At 38.2% G+C, this 17,901-nt stretch overlaps 1 protein-coding gene across 1 annotated transcript in view; it reads left to right on the plus strand.

The window, feature by feature from the left end:
* Positions 1 to 17,901, plus strand: part of DMC1 (DNA meiotic recombinase 1) — a 44,391-nt gene that overhangs the window by 5,858 nt on the left and 20,632 nt on the right. The window contains exons 5-7 of the mRNA XM_006071328.4: positions 8,788 to 8,870; positions 14,786 to 14,838; positions 16,904 to 16,945. Of these exons, the coding sequence (XP_006071390.2) occupies positions 8,788 to 8,870; positions 14,786 to 14,838; positions 16,904 to 16,945 (178 nt within the window). The remainder of the gene's footprint in view (positions 1 to 8,787; positions 8,871 to 14,785; positions 14,839 to 16,903; positions 16,946 to 17,901) is intronic.

A 17,901-nucleotide genomic window follows, 5' to 3' on the forward strand; every position in this document is an offset into this window, starting at 1 on the left:
GGCTGATCCAGGGTATTCGAAGCGGGGACGGCGTCGGCGACTTATTTATTTATAAATATTTATCAAAGATTTAAAGAATAATAGAATAAGGATAGCTCAGTGAGGCAATTCAGTGGAGAAAAGCGGCTGAAATAAGGATAGCTCAGTAGGAAAATTCAGTGGAGAAAAGAAGCTGAGTGGCTTGGTTTACGCGGAAAATCAATATAACCCGTGACACCAGGTTAGCTCTGACCACGGAGGCCGCAGGCGCCCTCTCGAATAGCGGAAGGTGCCCCACCTTAGACACCTTCTCGAGTGGGTCTTAGAAGCCCAGGCAAATAAATGGTCGCAGAGGACATCCACGCTCCAGATGGACGCTCAGCCGGAAGTTAAAGGGAAGAATGACATGGGGAGACCAAGTTTCAGTGAACAAGGCCCGCACTTTATTTTCCAAAGTAGTTTTTATACCTTAAGTTATGCATAGAGGATAATGGGGGAAGGGGTAGAGTCATGCAGCAAGCCAGGCTTTTTTCCTGTAAACTTATCATATGCAAAAGTTCAGGTGATAGACATCATCTTCTGGCCCGGAGGCCTGTTAACATTTTAAGAAACTTATCTTTCTCTAAAGGTGATTATTCCAAAGTCAGGCGCCAGCCTTCCAAAAAGCATTGAACAAAGCTGCATTTTACATTTCTATACACCCATTATATCAATCAATACACTGCCAAGGACACAGTAGGTAAGGAGTATGGAGACTTAGCAGCAAACATTGGCCCAACAAGTGAAAAACCCTTCACCAATACATTTTCTAATCAATCTTTTAACTGCTCAAAGGAATCTGTGTTTAGGCAGTTTAGAACATCTCCTGCCTCTCACAGTTGGGAGGCTCTGAACAATCACATGTGGCCGGAAAAACCTATTCAGGCAGGCTAGAGGATTTCCAAAGGAGTTTGTAGGTTGAAACACTGTCACATCCAGGAATTATTAACTGGAGCTGTGAGCTAACTCTTTTTTCAGAGAGAGGTAGTGGGGGACAGCCCCCCGTAAAGTCAGAGGTGTAGGTGAAAGCACAAAGCAGAAAGTAGGCAGACTCTGGTTTTGGGGGTAGATGCTCGAGAATTTCCAGGGGGACTCCTGAGGCTCGATCCCGCCTTTGCGTATGCCGAGCCTCCTTCCTCATGACCTTTGTCATGGGCGGAGTGCTCACGCTGGCTCCCGGCAGTGATAGAATTCCAGTTGAGCTATTACAGATCCTCACTCAATATGCAATATGCACTCAATATGCAATATGCCGGCTCCCGGCATCTCCCCCTTTTTTATTTCTTAAAACAGCCAGATGCAGCTCAGTCGCGAGCTTCTGAATGTTTTGTCGAAGAATCCTGACAATACAAGGAAGAATGATTATGAGAAGATTAGACAGAATGTTTTTTCCAGAAATAAAAGTTAGAGAAGGTGTGAAAAAAGTCATTAGCTGCGGTAAAATCCAGTCAAGAGTGTTTCAGGGTCTGTATTTGATTATGAAGTTTCCCTAAGTCCAGGCCAATGTCAGAGCTGTTCCAAACACCTGAGATATGATTTTTGATTTTTTCCCATTCATAATCTGTCTCATTTACCTTTAAAGATGTCACGCGTATCCACCGGTAATCAGCGTGGCAAGACAGAGCCATTTTCACTTTTAAAGCCTGTAAATCAGTCCCAATATGCATTATTGCCTCTTCTAAGGCGTCCTACTCTCATCTCTAATTTCCTATCTATAGCTTCCTGTGTTGCTAGAGTTAGTGAAACATTTTTAGACATGGTATCAACATATTGGGCAGTATGTACTTGTTGAGTCAATGATATTGCTGCCACAGTAACAGAAGTAATTGCAGTTATTAAAGCTGATATTCCTAAAATAAGTAAGCCCACAAACCGTCACAATCGCATTAAATCCTGAAGTTGTTGTAATACAGCAAGACTATAGTTATATCAATAAGTGGTTACATTATAAGATAAGGTGGACATTGTAACACTACAAAGGAGCAAACATTATATTGAGGGTTTAAACAAGATGAGAGCATACATTGTTCACAGGTCACTACATTGGGTCCACCAGTTTAAAGTCACATGTACATTAAGTTTTCCAGAATCATTGGTAAAGAGAAAAACATAAGAAGAGGGTAGACAAGCCAAAACAGAATAGTAGAATTATTTTCTGGTTGGAGTTCGGGCTGCAGCAGCCCCGTCAGTCCCACCGGGATCTCGATGTTTATCTTGCCTCCCCTTCTGGCGGGCTCCTCTTTTGTGATCGAAGCAATGGGTGAACTGGATGTCTGGGGGTCTGCAACACGGCGAATCAGCCTGTCTAAATTGGAGAATCTGCATTCTGTGGAAAAATACACGCACATCCTCGACCGATAGTTAATAATGGGTCAGGACCCTTCCATTGTCCTGAGAGGGCCTTCCATTTGACTAATGGTTTTGCATTTAATTGTTCCAGGCACCAATGACGAAGCATTGCAATAGTTCTGGCTGAAATCAGTATTTAAAATATTTATTACGAAAAGAGCATGTTGCAAGATATGATGGGGAGAACTATACTTAAACTCCCCTTCTTTTAGTTTTTGAATTTGGATTTTTAATGTTTGATGCGCTCTTTCAACAATGGCTTGTCCCTGTGGGTAATAAGGGATGCCTGTATTATGTTTAATTTGAAACTTTATACAAAATTTTTGAAAAGACTTAGAAGTGTAAGCAGGAGCATTGTCAGTTTTCAAAGCTTTTGGCAGGCCCAAATATGAAAAACAAGTAAAGAGATGTTGTATCACATCTTTACCTGCCTCTCCGGTACAAGCAGTTGTAATAATAACGTGAGAAAAGGTATTTACAGTTACATGAACAAAAGACAGTTTTCCAAATGAAGAAACATGAGTTACATCTATTTGTCAGAGTACGTTAGGTTTGAGACCATGAGGATTAACTCCCATAGGTAGACTATTATAAACAGTGGGGCAGTGTAAGTAAGAATGTACAATCTCTCGAGCAGTCTCTCTGGGAATTTGGAATTGATACCTTAAGGCAGTAGCGTATTGATGATGAAGTGAGTGAGAGGCTCTGGCCTCCTCAATCACAGTAGCCACTGTATTTCTGGTTAACAAGTCAGCCAAATCATTAAAGGCATTTAAAGGGCCGGGCAATCTGGAATGAGCCCGAATATGTCCAATGAAAAATATTTTATTTCTTTTCCAAATTTGTTGCTGTAACTTAGTTAACAAATGAAATATGGTAGTTTTATTTTCAGGCAGGACCGCAGTCTCAATGTGTGTAAACAGCCTGACCACATACTGAGAATCAGAGTAAAGATTAAATTCCTCATCTGCAAACATAGCAAAAGCCTCTATGACTGCTGTTATTTCAGCTCTTTTAGCTGAAGTTTTTTGTGTTTTTAAAACTTTTTGGTGATTTTTAGTAACTATGAAGGCTTTACCATTTGTTGACCCATCAGTAAAAACTATTTGAACATTTGGAACAGGAGATTGTTTATATCTGACAGGAAAATTAACTGGATGTCTGGATATAAAATTCAACAAAACATGTGAAGGTAAATGATGCAAAAATTTTGACCAAAATAGTTTCCTATAGCAATCTGCCAATTTTCAAACATTAGAAGCACATCAAGTTGTTCTTTATTATATGGAATTACAATTTCTGATGGCTCTTTACCAAATAATTCAATGTTCCGCTTTTTTCCTTTAATATCAAAGTAGCTATCAATCTTGGATAAGAAGCCGCTACTTTTTTAGTTTGAGCGGGAAGATGGACCCACTCTAGGGAGCCGTTTTGCCATAAAACCAATTTTTTGTCTGGCTTCCCCAATTACACCTATGGGGGTTTTATGGCAAAGGAATTGTCAAGCAGTTGTCAATTTAATTTTTTAATTTTTAAAATTTACATTTTAACAACATGAATTTAAAGATATGTTAATTTAGGTCTAATGTTTAGTTTAGGTCTTTGTATAAATTTAAAAAATAAACGTATAACCTCCTTATCTCATTTTAGTATACAGATATACCTAAATGCAAAATGTATTTATATAGTTTATACTTGTTACCATATAATATATATAAATCGATATACTTGAATTAATCTTTATAATTAATATATTAATATATATATTACAGCAATACAATACGTACACAGCTAATACCAACCAACACAAACCAATGCACTGCAATAATACATGTCACACATATATAATAATACAGTATATAGAACATATATCACAGTACATCAATCCATACCAATTAATATCAGCCACTCACACATTATATTACTGTAATACATATTTAATTATACAGTATATATATAATATGTATATATATAGTATACATATTAATTTATATACAAATTAATCAAGTATAGATCTATAAATAGAATTAGGTATACCTTTATTATATTTTATTTATACCCATACCTAATTAGGCAAACTGTAATTATGCAAATATATTTATATTATGTATTTATAACAACATATAAAGTATTGTTAATTGTATCGCCTGTTGATGACTAAGAAATTGAGAAAACCTTTTTCTGAGTATCTCCTATTTGAGACAGCACGTCCCTCCCCCATAGGGTAAAGGGGAGCATAGGAACTACATAGGGTTGGAAAGTTCCACAGGTATCTTCAAACTTCCAATTTAACATTTTTGAACTTTTAACTACTGTGGGGGCTTGAGGGCAAATGAAACAAAATTTGACTCCTGAAATCTATCAGGCAACTTGTCAATCATCACTATTTTGTAAAAGACTTGCAGTTGATCCTTATTGAGTGAAATTATTATATTTGTTACTTGTTTTCTAAAAAGTTCTACACTTCTTTTTTCCTCCTTTTATAATTAATTGTGTCACCAAGCTGGGAAAAGATAAAACTATTTTTCTTGGGGTCACTGATAGATGGAACCAATGGGCCTTTTTGTCTCAAGCGCCTTGTAGGTGTATGTTTTGTGGCAAGAATAGTTTAATCTCATCTTTTGGTAATATTAATCCTAATTAACTGATCATTTAAAGTCTCATCTACTTTAACAAGAGCTGACTGTCTCATTTAGTCAACTTTCTCTTAGAACTGGAATTAGGATTGCTTTTTAAGTAATCAAAGGCTTTAAATCTGCAGTAGTCAGTTTTAAATGTGGGCGTATCCAATTAATGTCCCCTAATAATTTTTGGAAATCATTTAAAGTTAGTAAACAATCTTCAAATGGGCATTATCAATTTTTAAAACTTTTGGCACCTAAATATGAGAAGCAAGTAAAGAGGTGTTACACAACATCTTTATAAGCTTCTCCAATTATCATTTTGTAAACTAAATCTGGTCTATAGCTTTTTATATGACAAGTAACCATCTAATCTTTGCTTGAATACTTCTAGCAACGGGGAACTCACTACTCTTCAAGGCTTTAAACGCTCTCTCACCTTTTTCTCTATAGCATTCCCACTCCGCTTTTTCTAATCCCACCAACTCATTTTCAGTAGTATGTGTTGGCCAGGAGCTGGGTCCGTCTTTCCCAGAAATGTTAAGAGACGTCTGTTCCTGTGTCTAATAGCCCTGAGATTTTACTTTTTTGAATTAAAAGATCTTTTAAAGGCCTTGGAGCTGTAATTTCCTGCACCCAAAAGGCTAGATCACTAGATCTAAACGCTCTGTGGCTCTTAGCTTGAGAAGTCAAATTTTTTCCTGTCTGATAAGGTAAAAGCAAAAACTGTTATTCTTAGACCTTTATTAATTTGCACAGTTTTGGTAAGCGGCGAGATCAAAACTTTAATTTCTCCAATATAATCAGAATCTACCACACCATACACCAAAATTTCTTGAAAAGAAAGCGAGCTACGCCCTAGCACAAGTCCTACAATGCCCTCAGGCAGGGGGCCAGCCACTCCCATTGGAATCGGAGCAACCGGCTTGTCAGGGGTTAATATTGTTGCTAAATCCCCTTAGCCTGGGTGAGACCCCCCTGAGGGGGTTTTCTCCAAGGAGCACACTCCGCATATTGTGCAGTCTGTTTTAAAAGCTCCACTGTTTAAAAACTTTTTATCTTCTTCAGGCTTAGGTAACACTTTGAGAGGCTTTGGGGGCAAAGCGGGGAACTCTTGGGCCCTAGAAGGCGCAAACGGAGGCGGCGGCGATGGCCTTAAATCAGAAAGTGGTGGATAAGTTTTTTGTTTTTTAAAGGTTTGCGTAGAGCGGGAGGGAGCTCGCCAGGGCACCTGGTCAAAGCGTCTCTTACTGTCTTTCTCTCTCTCTTCCTGTCTTTCTCACTTTTTTCTCACCCTTTTTTTTTTCGCTACCCTTCTTTCCTTCGTTTCTTTCTCTTTACCCTCTTCTCTTCCTTAATTTTTTTTTTATCTTTTTCTTTGTATCTCCTTTTTTAACTTCCTTTTTCTATCTTGATGTATTCCCTGATTCCTTCCTTCTCTGTTCCTCTCCTTTTCACTCTTTAGCTCTTTTTCTAGATCTTTTTCTATTTTCTTTCCTTTTTTTTTTTTTTCACTTTTTTTTTCTTTTTTCTTTTTATTTTTCTTTCCTTTTTTTTTTTTTTTTTCGCTTGGGTGAGGCCCCCCTGAGGGGGTTTTCTGCAATGAGCAGGCTCTGTATATTGTGTATTTTTTAAAAGCTCCTTTGTTTAAAAGAAATCTTTTTTATCTTTTTCAGCCTTAGGCAATTGTCTGGGAGACTTTGGATGTAAACTGGGGAATTCTTAGGCCCTGGGAGGTGCAAGCGGAGGTGGGGTAGTCTCCTTAAATCAGAAATTGTTGGATAAATTTTTAAAGGTTTGTGTAGAGGGGGAGGGGGCTCGCCAGGGCGCCCGGCCGCAGCGTCCTGTAAGCCCTCTCCTTTGTCGGGAGGTAGAGCACAGTCTCCCTCCTTTTTTTTTTTTTTTGTCAATGGCAGAAAATATGATCTGCGCAGAAGGTGGAGACCCACTACCATGCACCGCTATAGCCTCTCCCGTAGGCTATCCCACAGCCTCATGACGAGGGTCCAGAACATTTTTAATCATATTTATAGGATAAGTTTTTAGTTGTTTTTTACCTTCACCCAAGTATCTAAATTAACAGTAGCCTCTTTAACAGTTTCAAGATTACTTGTATAAAGAGTTGTCATTCTTAGTTTCAGTGTTACCCATGTCAGAAAATTAAGTATAATAGAAGATAAAGCTTTTAGCTTTTAAAAGATGAGGCTTTTTTTTGGCCTTTTAACTTCAGAAACCGTTTTTTCTCTCTGACTCTTAACTCTTTAACACTTTCAACACTTCCCACTCCTACTCACCCTGTCTATCCTACAGGGGGGTCCGCGGCACCCTGAGTGGGGTCCTATCCGTCCCTAAAATTCAACACTGGGGGAAAGGGTTGGGGACCTACCTTCGAATGTCCCTGTTCGGGCGCCACCTGCCGGGGTCCAGCCCCGGCTGATCCAGGGTATTCGAAGCGGGGACGGCGTCGGCGACTTATTTATTTATAAATATTTATCAAAGATTTAAAGAATAATAGAATAAGGATAGCTCAGTGAGGCAATTCAGTGGAGAAAAGCGGCTGAAATAAGGATAGCTCAGTAGGAAAATTCAGTGGAGAAAAGAAGCTGAGTGGCTTGGTTTACGCGGAAAATCAATATAACCCGTGACACCAGGTTAGCTCTGACCACGGAGGCCGCAGGCGCCCTCTCGAATAGCGGAAGGTGCCCCACCTTAGACACCTTCTCGAGTGGGTCTTAGAAGCCCAGGCAAATAAATGGTCGCAGAGGACATCCACGCTCCAGATGGACGCTCAGCCGGAAGTTAAAGGGAAGAATGACATGGGGAGACCAAGTTTCAGTGAACAAGGCCCGCACTTTATTTTCCAAAGTAGTTTTTATACCTTAAGTTATGCATAGAGGATAATGGGGGAAGGGGTAGAGTCATGCAGCAAGCCAGGCTTTTTTCCTGTAAACTTATCATATGCAAAAGTTCAGGTGATAGACATCATCTTCTGGCCCGGAGGCCTGTTAACATTTTAAGAAACTTATCTTTCTCTAAAGGTGATTATTCCAAAGTCAGGCGCCAGCCTTCCAAAAAGCATTGAACAAAGCTGCATTTTACATTTCTATACACCCATTATATCAATCAATACACTGCCAAGGACACAGTAGGTAAGGAGTATGGAGACTTAGCAGCAAACATTGGCCCAACAAGTGAAAAACCCTTCACCAATACATTTTCTAATCAATCTTTTAACTGCTCAAAGGAATCTGTGTTTAGGCAGTTTAGAACATCTCCTGCCTCTCACAGTTGGGAGGCTCTGAACAATCACATGTGGCCGGAAAAACCTATTCAGGCAGGCTAGAGGATTTCCAAAGGAGTTTGTAGGTTGAAACACTGTCACATCCAGGAATTATTAACTGGAGCTGTGAGCTAACTCTTTTTTCAGAGAGAGGTAGTGGGGGACAGCCCCCCGTAAAGTCAGAGGTGTAGGTGAAAGCACAAAGCAGAAAGTAGGCAGACTCTGGTTTTGGGGGTAGATGCTCGAGAATTTCCAGGGGGACTCCTGAGGCTCGATCCCGCCTTTGCGTATGCCGAGCCTCCTTCCTCATGACCTTTGTCATGGGCGGAGTGCTCACGCTGGCTCCCGGCAGTGATAGAATTCCAGTTGAGCTATTACAGATCCTCACTCAATATGCAATATGCACTCAATATGCAATATGCCGGCTCCCGGCAATCAAGTATATAGTTTTTGGCAGCATTTGAAATTAAGATATTCATCTTATATCTTTTTTGAACCTTTCCTTTTGTCTTTCTGTAGGAACCAGGATTCTTGACTGCATTTGAGTATAGTGAGAAGAGGAAGATGGTTTTCCATATCACCACTGGGAGCCAGGAATTTGAGTATGTATTCATATTTTTTTATAAGCACTAAGCACAGTCTTTGGAATACTACATTTCTTTTCCTCTATCTGAGTTGTTATTTTGACTATAAACAATAGAAATAGCTTCTTACTTTGCAGAATTTTTTTTTCCCCCTCAAACAGCAACTGAAGCAAATAAATTTTAGACTGCTTGTAAAAATGGGATTACCTTTTTTACAAGAAATTCAGACTCAAAGTATAAGTAGTTTCTGAATCAGTCTGTATTAATTAATAAGCCATTAAAGAAATCAGTTTAACTTTTCATTTCCTTTTTATTCTCTATTGATCAAGGAAATTCCATTTCACTTTTGGTTTTCCTTAAAGATCAGTTGTTAGGGACTCCTCTGGTGGTCCAGTGGCTAAGACTGCGAACTCCCAATGCATGGGAGCCAGGGGCTCAGGTTCCACCCCTCCTCAGGGAATTAGAGCCCATATACCGCAACCAATTAAAAGAACCTGCACGCTCCATTGAGGGTCAATTGAGACCCGACACAACCAAAGAAATATTTTTTAAAATTCAGTTGTTAGAGTGAATATTTTAGAGGAAATAATCCAATGTTGGTTTTGCTTTTCAGCATCAGCAGTTTTAACTCCTCCCCACCTTTTTTTTTTTTTTTACCATCTTATGATTCCTAAGACATAGTCACCATCTTCCCAATGCAAGTTGACTACGGTGTGTGTGTGTTTTTTTCCCTGCCTTAGTAGGCAGAATTACTATTTCATAAGTTAGAGAAGTTTCCAAGAGCAATTTGAACAAAGCAGTATTTCCTCAAAGTATTCCTCAAAACCTTGACCTCACAAAAGCTCCAAGAAAAAAAAAGAGTTTCATAGTCAAATATGCCTCCCCATTTGAATGTCTGCTAAGCAACTCAGACGTCACAGGTCCCAAATCAAATTTCTAATATTTGCCCCAGATTTGCTCCTCCTAAAATCTCCCTCAGCTCAGATCTCTTTCCTAATCCTCAGGTCTGAAACCTTAGTGTCATCCTTGGTGCCTTTTTTACCCCCTCACATGCTAACTCTAATCTATTAACAAATCCTATCTGCTCTGTCTTCAAATATATTTAGAATAAACCAACCAGTTTCTTCAACAAATAAATTATAAAGAATAGAAAAGAGGTGGACTCAGGGAGAAGACCTAGAGAGTAAAAGGCATTTAAAAGACATGTCACTTAATCTCAATACGTAGATCTTATTTTGGATCCTAATGCAAACACACTACAGGAAGTAAGACATATGAGACTGAAAATTGAACACTTAATAGATAGTTGATATTAAGAAATTACCAATTTTTTAGATGTGATATGGTAATGCAGTTATATTAAAAATAAGAGTCTTCATCTTGTAGAGATACCTACTGAAATATTTAGGATGAATTGATATGTTGCCTAATATCTGCTTAAAGTAATATGAAAAGGGAGGTAAGTGGTTGGCAGTTTATATGGAAAAAATTTTGGCCATGAGTTCATGGTTGATAACTGTTGAGGCTGAGGTACATGATAGTTCATTATTATAATGTTTTTTGTCTACTTTTGTTTATGTTTGAAATTTTTCATAATACAAAGTTTATATGTATATTTTTCCTGTTTGTATCTATATGTGTACAGAGAGGGAGAAAAAAATGTGAATTTAATTACTTCTCACAACCTTCTCCTTTGGTGCCTCTGATCTGGCCTAAACCATCTATTAATATCTGTTCTGGATTATTGATAATAATAATTATTTTAACTAGCTTCCTTCCTTTAGACCTTGCCCCTACCATTTATTCTTCACATAGAAGGCAGGATAAATTTTTTTATATAATTTTATTTATTTATTTTTGGCTGTGCTGGGTTTTCATTGCTGGGCGGGCTTTTCTCTAGTTGCTGGGAGCAGGGGCTACTCTTCATTGCAGTGCACAGGCTTCTCATTACGGTGGTCTTTCTTGTTGCAGAGCACAGGCTCTAGGGCTCATGGGCCTCAGTAGTGGTGGCACGAGAGCTCAGTAGTTGCGCTTCCAGGGATCTAGAGCGTAGGCTCAACAGTGGTGGCACCAGGGCTTAGTTGCGCTGTGGTATGTGGGATCTTCCTGGACCGCAGATTGAACTCGTCCATGTCTCCTGCATTGGCAGGAGGATTCTTTACCACTGAGCCATCAGGGAAGCCCCTGAATAATGTTTTTAAAACATAGATCAGATCATAATACTCTTCTGTCCAAAACACCTTAATGACTTCCCAGGCTCACTCAGAGCAAAAGCCAAAAATCCTCCCTAATCTCAAATCTAAGCTCTTATTTGTCTTCTGGTTTACTGTGTACCAACTGGGCTAATTTTTTTGCTATTCCTAGAAAAGGACAGACACACTCCAACCTCAGGGCATTTGCACTTAGCATTCCCTCTGCCTGGAACACTCTTTCCTCATTATGTACATGGCTTGCTGTCAGATTTTTCAGGTCTTTGCTAACTCACATGGGCCTTCTGTGATCATTTTCTTTGAAAATTTATTTGAAAACTTCCTACCTTCATCCTCTGCGTCTTTTATCCCCTTTCCAGATCTAATTTTTATTCATACCATTTAATAACATCTGACATACCACATATTTTACTTACCTATGTGTATTGTCTGTTTTCTCATTAGAATGTAAGCTCCACAAAGTGATGGATCTGTCTCTTTTGTTCACTGCTTTACTCCAGTCAGACCCAGCTGAGCACTGAGCACATAGACACATTACTCCAAGTGCATAAAGCAATCTCTGGCACAAACTAGATGTTCAGTAAATATTTGTGGAATAACTAATTGACTGAATAAGCAAATAGTAAAATATGTTGGGGAAGTGCAATAAACTGTATTTCTCGGAGATTTATACATTTTATTAAAGGGTCTGAATTCCTACAGTGAAGTAAAACACCTGTTTAACCTAGCATTGCCTCAAATTTTTAAAATCACAGGACCTTTTGTTCAAATAACAGCTAAGGAAGAGTCTTTGGGAAATCTTGCTCCAAGACTAATTGGTCAGGTACTTTCCTGGTGGTCCAGGGTTAAGAATACAACTTCCAAAGCAGGGGACATGGGTTTGATTCCTGATTGGGGAACCAAGATCCCACATGCGGCCTGCACACTGTGAGAAGAGCCCACGTGCCACAGCTAAGACCCAACACAACCAAAATGAATAAATATTTTTTTAAAAAGACAAATTGGTCCAAGTCAGGGTGATCAAAATAATTTGATTCAAATGATGACTTGATATTCTCCAGTTGTTCTACCACATCATGGTTTAAGAATCATCTGGCTGGACTTCCTTGGTGGCCCAGTGGTTAAGAAACCTGCCTACCAGTGCAGGGGACACATGTTTGATCCCTGGACCAGGAAGATCCTGTATGACACGGGTCAGCTAAGTCCATGCACCACAACTGCTGAGTCTGCATGCTCTAGAGCCAAAGCTTTGCAACAAGAAAGCCACTGCAATGAGAAGCCGGAGCACCAAAAATACTAGAGAGTAGCCCCACTCACTGCAACTAGAGAAAGCCCACGTGCAGCAACAAAGACCCAGCGCAGCCAGAACAAACAAATAAAAATTTTAAAATTTGGCTTTGAGAAATTATTACTCTATATATTACTTATATATTATTAAGTAATATACATTATTATTTATATATTATCAGGGCTTCCTTTGTGGCTCAGTGGTAAAGACTGCCTGCTGCAATGTAGGAGACCTGGATTCGATCCCTGGGTCAGGAATATCCCCTGGAGGAAGGCAGTCTCTAGTACTCTTGCCTAGGGAATCCCATGGACGGAGGAGCCTGGCACGCTGCAGTCCATAGGGTCGCACAAAGTCAGACACAGCTAAAGTGACTAAGCAGCGGCAGCAGTAAATATTATTACTTAATATATTTTTTCTTAAGCTGCAAGCCCATTTATAAATTTGACAAATTTTAAGGAACTTTTCTAATATGGTTAACTTAATTTCCTTGAATATTTTAACTTATATTTATAAATTTATTATATTTCTCCTCAGAACTTTGCTTGTATAATTACTAAAATCTTTTCAATTACTTGAATGTCTTATAAATTTAATGCATTGCAGGCAGATTCTTTATGATCTGAGCCACTAGGGAAGCCCCTATAAATTTAATAAATTAAACATAAGTATAGTGAGTCTTAGACACTCTTAAATGTTCAAATACTGTGTATAAAGTTAGCTATCAACTTAGAAGTTGCAGGTTTATGTCATTTAATCAATTACAGGCTAATGTGTTATGTTATAAAAATGTCAAATTCTCAAACTATGAGAGTTTTCAAGTACCAAATATGCACAGTTTATTCCCAAATTTAATATGAAAATAGTAATCTATGAGTTTGATTTTTGTCTCTATTTTAAAATCTTTCAAGAGTTAAAAGCACTATTTCTATTCCTAATACTAAATTTTCCTCAGTTTCCCAAGGGAACAATTAGTTATGCTATCCCAAGCAATTTGGGGTACACTTTCAGTTGAATTAGGGGTTCATTTTTTCAGAATATCCACCAGAAATTTTGTCTTAGATTTTCCAGGGCTATAGCCATTTCTCTAAAATTTCTCTAAGCCAAAGTTTTAGGGTGGTTTTTCTCAAGATGAAGAAGGACAAGTAAAACTTCCTTTAATAATTGGTAGACTTATAGAATCTCTAAATAAAAATCTAAATAAATTCTAAATATAGAATCTCTAAATATGCCTTTCAAATTGAGTGGTCTCTCCAGCATGTCCTTTAGATTCAGTTTATGCGAGTCACTATCTAGATTTTTTTCTTTTTCTCATTGAAGTCCACAGCTCTCACTAAATTTGTGGCCAACTTCTAACATTGCTTCAATTTACATTTAAGTTACTCTCAAACTATGTAAATGTACATCTGTTAAATTATCCATATCTCTTAGAGCTCTGTCTGATCTGTGACCATGTCCCAAAAGTCATGCTAATACAAACTACAAAGATTTTTAAAGTGCTCCTACCAGATCTTAGGGCAATTACTATAGTTAATATTTGTTGTATTAAATGAATGAATGAGATTATTTAACTTTAGGTCTTTTCATATCAGGAATATATATCAAATGCACTAAATCACTGAGTTACCAATTAAGTACATGCTGTCAAAATCTGACAGTTATTTTTCTAACTGCTAGCAGTACCTATCACATCTTTGAATATTTTCTATTCTGACGTGTTCTTCATAGAATTTGGCTTGTGTGAGATACGTCAATCATGGTGACAATCACTGGATTCTCCTAATATCTATTTTTCATGTTTTTCAGTACTTTAAAAAATTTGGATATTTGGTTGACTTTTAGAAACATAGTCCCAGCACAGTATGAAAAACCCAATTAATAACTAAAACCATTTATTCAAACCTCAGTTCAATTCTAAAGAATAATGAAATATAAGGCCTACATAGTTCATTTCCTGTTGGTAGACAGGAGTGGGAACAGCAGGACTTATAGATTGTTTTGTTGATCCCCCTACCCATGCACAGTATAACCGGTGATCTAAGCAGGTGGGAAGCCATTTGTTCAGCCAAGAGTGTGTGTTTATCTTGGATGGATAGAAAGACACATAGATCAGTTCAGTTCAGTTCAGTCTCTCAGTCGTGTCCGACTCTTTGGGACCCCATGGACTGCAGCACACTAGGCTTCCCTGTTCATCACCAGCTCCCAGAGCCTACTCAAACTCATGTCCATTGCGTCAGTGATGCCATCCAACCATCTCATCCTCTGCCATCCCCTTCTCCTCCCACCTTTAATCTTTCCCAGCATCAGGGTCTTTTCTAATGAGTTGGTTCTTCGCATCAGGTACATAGATAGAAATAATACCAATGATATTAGCACTTTCTCCTTTCTTGATATTTCTATTTCTGTTCCTGTTACTGAAGCTTACTTTCTATTTCTAGTAAGTTGCTAGGAGGTGGAATTGAAAGCATGGCAATCACAGAAGCTTTTGGAGGTAGGTAAAAGCTTAATATTTTGTTATATGAAAAATATATGTATGTATACACACCCATATCAGTGATAAATTATATCTGATTTGGAACTTATGATGAAATATCAGTTATCATAATGCAAGATCTTTCTGGGCTACAATTAAAATATTTTCCAACATTAACAGATGAATTTTATTGACATTTTTCATCTTTTATCTCTGATTCCTATAGAAGAAAATTTTTTCCTCTCATATCTTCAGAAAGTAGTTGTATAATGAGACTGATCTTATTAATATTTTTAAGAAATGCATATTTCAGGAACATAGAGATTTTTCTCTTTGTTGTATCCTCTATTAAAAAAAAAAGTTGGAAATTCCCTGGCAGTCCAGGGGTCAGGACTGCATTCTCACTTCTAGGGCCTGAGTTTGATCCCTGCTTGGGGAACTACAATCCCACAAGCCTCGTGGTGCAGCCAAAAAGAAATCCATGCATAGGTATTTTATGTACTGCTCCTGACAGTTCCATTATTTTCTGTCCTCAGAGAACCAAATCTGTTTTTTTGTTTGTTTGTTCAGTGTTGATGTTTCTGCTGACTTGGAAAAATAAATTTTTGTTTATTTCTATTGACTCCCAGTCTTAATGGCTTGTTGTTTGGTTGCTAAATCATGTCCAACTCTTTGCGACCCCAAGGACTATAACTCGCCAGGCTCCTCTGTCTGTGGGAGTTCGCAGGCAAGAATACTGGAATGGTTACCATTTCCTTCTCCAAGGGATCTTCCCCGCCCAGGGATTGAACTGCATTTCCTGCATTGCAGGCAGATTCTTTAGCACTGAGCCACCTGGGAAACCCACTTGAATGACTTACCTTCTTGTGTGTTTATTGATATTTGTGAACATATTTCTTAATTTTAATCTGTTGAAGTTCAGTAGGCCTAAATTGGTATAGTGGGGATGTTTTTCTCTAGAGAGTATTTGCTTTTGTTGGTAGCTAGGAGATATCACCAATTTGAGGATCACCCTGGTATTCCCCTTGAGGATCTCAGATCAGTGGGAAAACTCCAGGCTCTCTTTGCTGTGGTGGAGTCTTACACTTTCATTTATATGATTATTCCTAAGAAAAATTTGGGTTTTATGGCAGAAAATGAAGAGGAACTAAAAAGCCTCTTGATGAAAGTGAAAAAGGAGAGTGAAAAAGTTGGCTTAAAGCTCAACATTCAGAAAACGAAGATTATGGCATCTGGTTCCATCACTTCATGGGAAATAGATGGGGAAACAGTGGAAACAGTGTCAGACTTTATTTTTTGGGGCTCTAAAATCACTGCAGATGGTGACTGCAGCCATGAAATTAAAAGACACTTACTCCTTGGAAGAAAAGTTATGACCAACCTAGATAGCATATTGAAAAGCAGAGACATTACATTGCCTACAAAGGTCCGTCTGGTCAAGGCTATGGTTTTTCCAGTGGTCATGTATGGATGCAAGAGTTGGACTGTGAAGAAAGCTGAATGCCGAAGAATTGATGCTTTTGAACTGTGGTGTTGGAGAAGACTCTTGGACTGCAAGGAGATCCAACCAGTCCATTCTAAAGGACATCAGTCCTGGGTGTTCTTTGGAAGGAATGATGTTAAAGCTGAAACTCCAGTACTTTGGCCACCTCATGTGAAGAGTTGACTCATTGGAAAAGACTCTGATGCTGGGGGGGACTGGGGGCAGGAGAAGAAGGGGACGACAGAGGATGAGATGGCTGGATGACATCACCGACTTGATGGACGTGAGTTTGAGTGAACTCCAGGAGATGGTGATGGACAGGGAGGCCTGGCGTGCTTCGATTCATGGGGTCGCAAAGAGTGGGACACGACTGAGCAACTGAACTGAACTGAACTGATCATCTAAAGGACAGTTTTGAAAAAGAAAATCTTTAAAAAGTTGTTTTTATTACTGGTATTCATATATGTAGAATCCATTCATGACATAGAGGCACTTCGTGTATGAGATTTGACAGTTGGAAAAGGAAACCATACTTTAAGACCATATCTAGTCTTTATTAAAATAATCTAACTCTTAACTATTTTTTTCCCTGTTTCACAGAATTTCGAACTGGAAAAACCCAACTCTCTCATACCCTCTGTGGTAAGGATATATAACAACAATGGTAGCAATGACAATAATAATCATAGCCATTACTTACTAATCTACTTTGTGCCTGGTACTTTATATAATCTCATGTAATCTGAACAAACTTGCAAGGAATCTAAAACTCAGAGAGATTACTTAACTCCCCACGGTTATACAAATACCAGAGCTGGTCTGTGAATGTGTGATACGTGAGGCCATGTTGTATGTGCTGCACCCTGAACACCTGAATGGAAATAGGGAGGAGGTAAATGGATATATGAATGTGTTGGTGGAGAGAGGTATTTGTTCATGGCCTCAATTTTTCTTATTCTGTCTTGTGTATATCATGTTTATAAGAATATCACAGAATCTATTGAGGCTTTAGAATTCCTTACTTTCCATAGAGTAAGGGTGGAACTAAAAAAGACTTAAAATAAGCAAAAATATCTCCTTTTACATAAAGTCATTGTACTGTATTTCTTAGATCTAAGTAGAAGGAAAATGGGTGTTTAGTAAGGGGATTCTGGAATCCAAATAGCTCTACCCTTAATAGCTGCATGACCTTGGTTAAGTTGCTTCACCTTTCAGATTTTCCCCATCAGTAAAATAGGAATAATTCTAGGGCCATTTTAGGATTGTTTTGAAAAATAAATGAAATAATGTGTGTGCTTAATGTAAAATAATTCCTTAGTGTTAATACTACATATAAAGAAAATACATTTAAAATTATGCATACATTAATTGAAAAGTTACTTAAATGAGTTACATAGCATAAATTATATTTGTGATTATTTCTTATAGGGAGGAAGTAATATTTAAATTCTACCTCTGTTCTTTTTAAAAAAATTTTTATTAAAATATGGTTGATTTACTATGTTGTGCCAATCTCTGCTGTACAGCAAAGTGGCTCATTTATGCACATATATACCTTCTTTTCTATTATGGTTTATTGCAGGATATTAAATATAGTC

This window comes from Bubalus bubalis, chromosome 4 (genome assembly GCF_019923935.1).
Source record: "Bubalus bubalis isolate 160015118507 breed Murrah chromosome 4, NDDB_SH_1, whole genome shotgun sequence".
In the NCBI taxonomy this organism is placed as follows: Eukaryota; Metazoa; Chordata; class Mammalia; order Artiodactyla; family Bovidae; genus Bubalus; species Bubalus bubalis.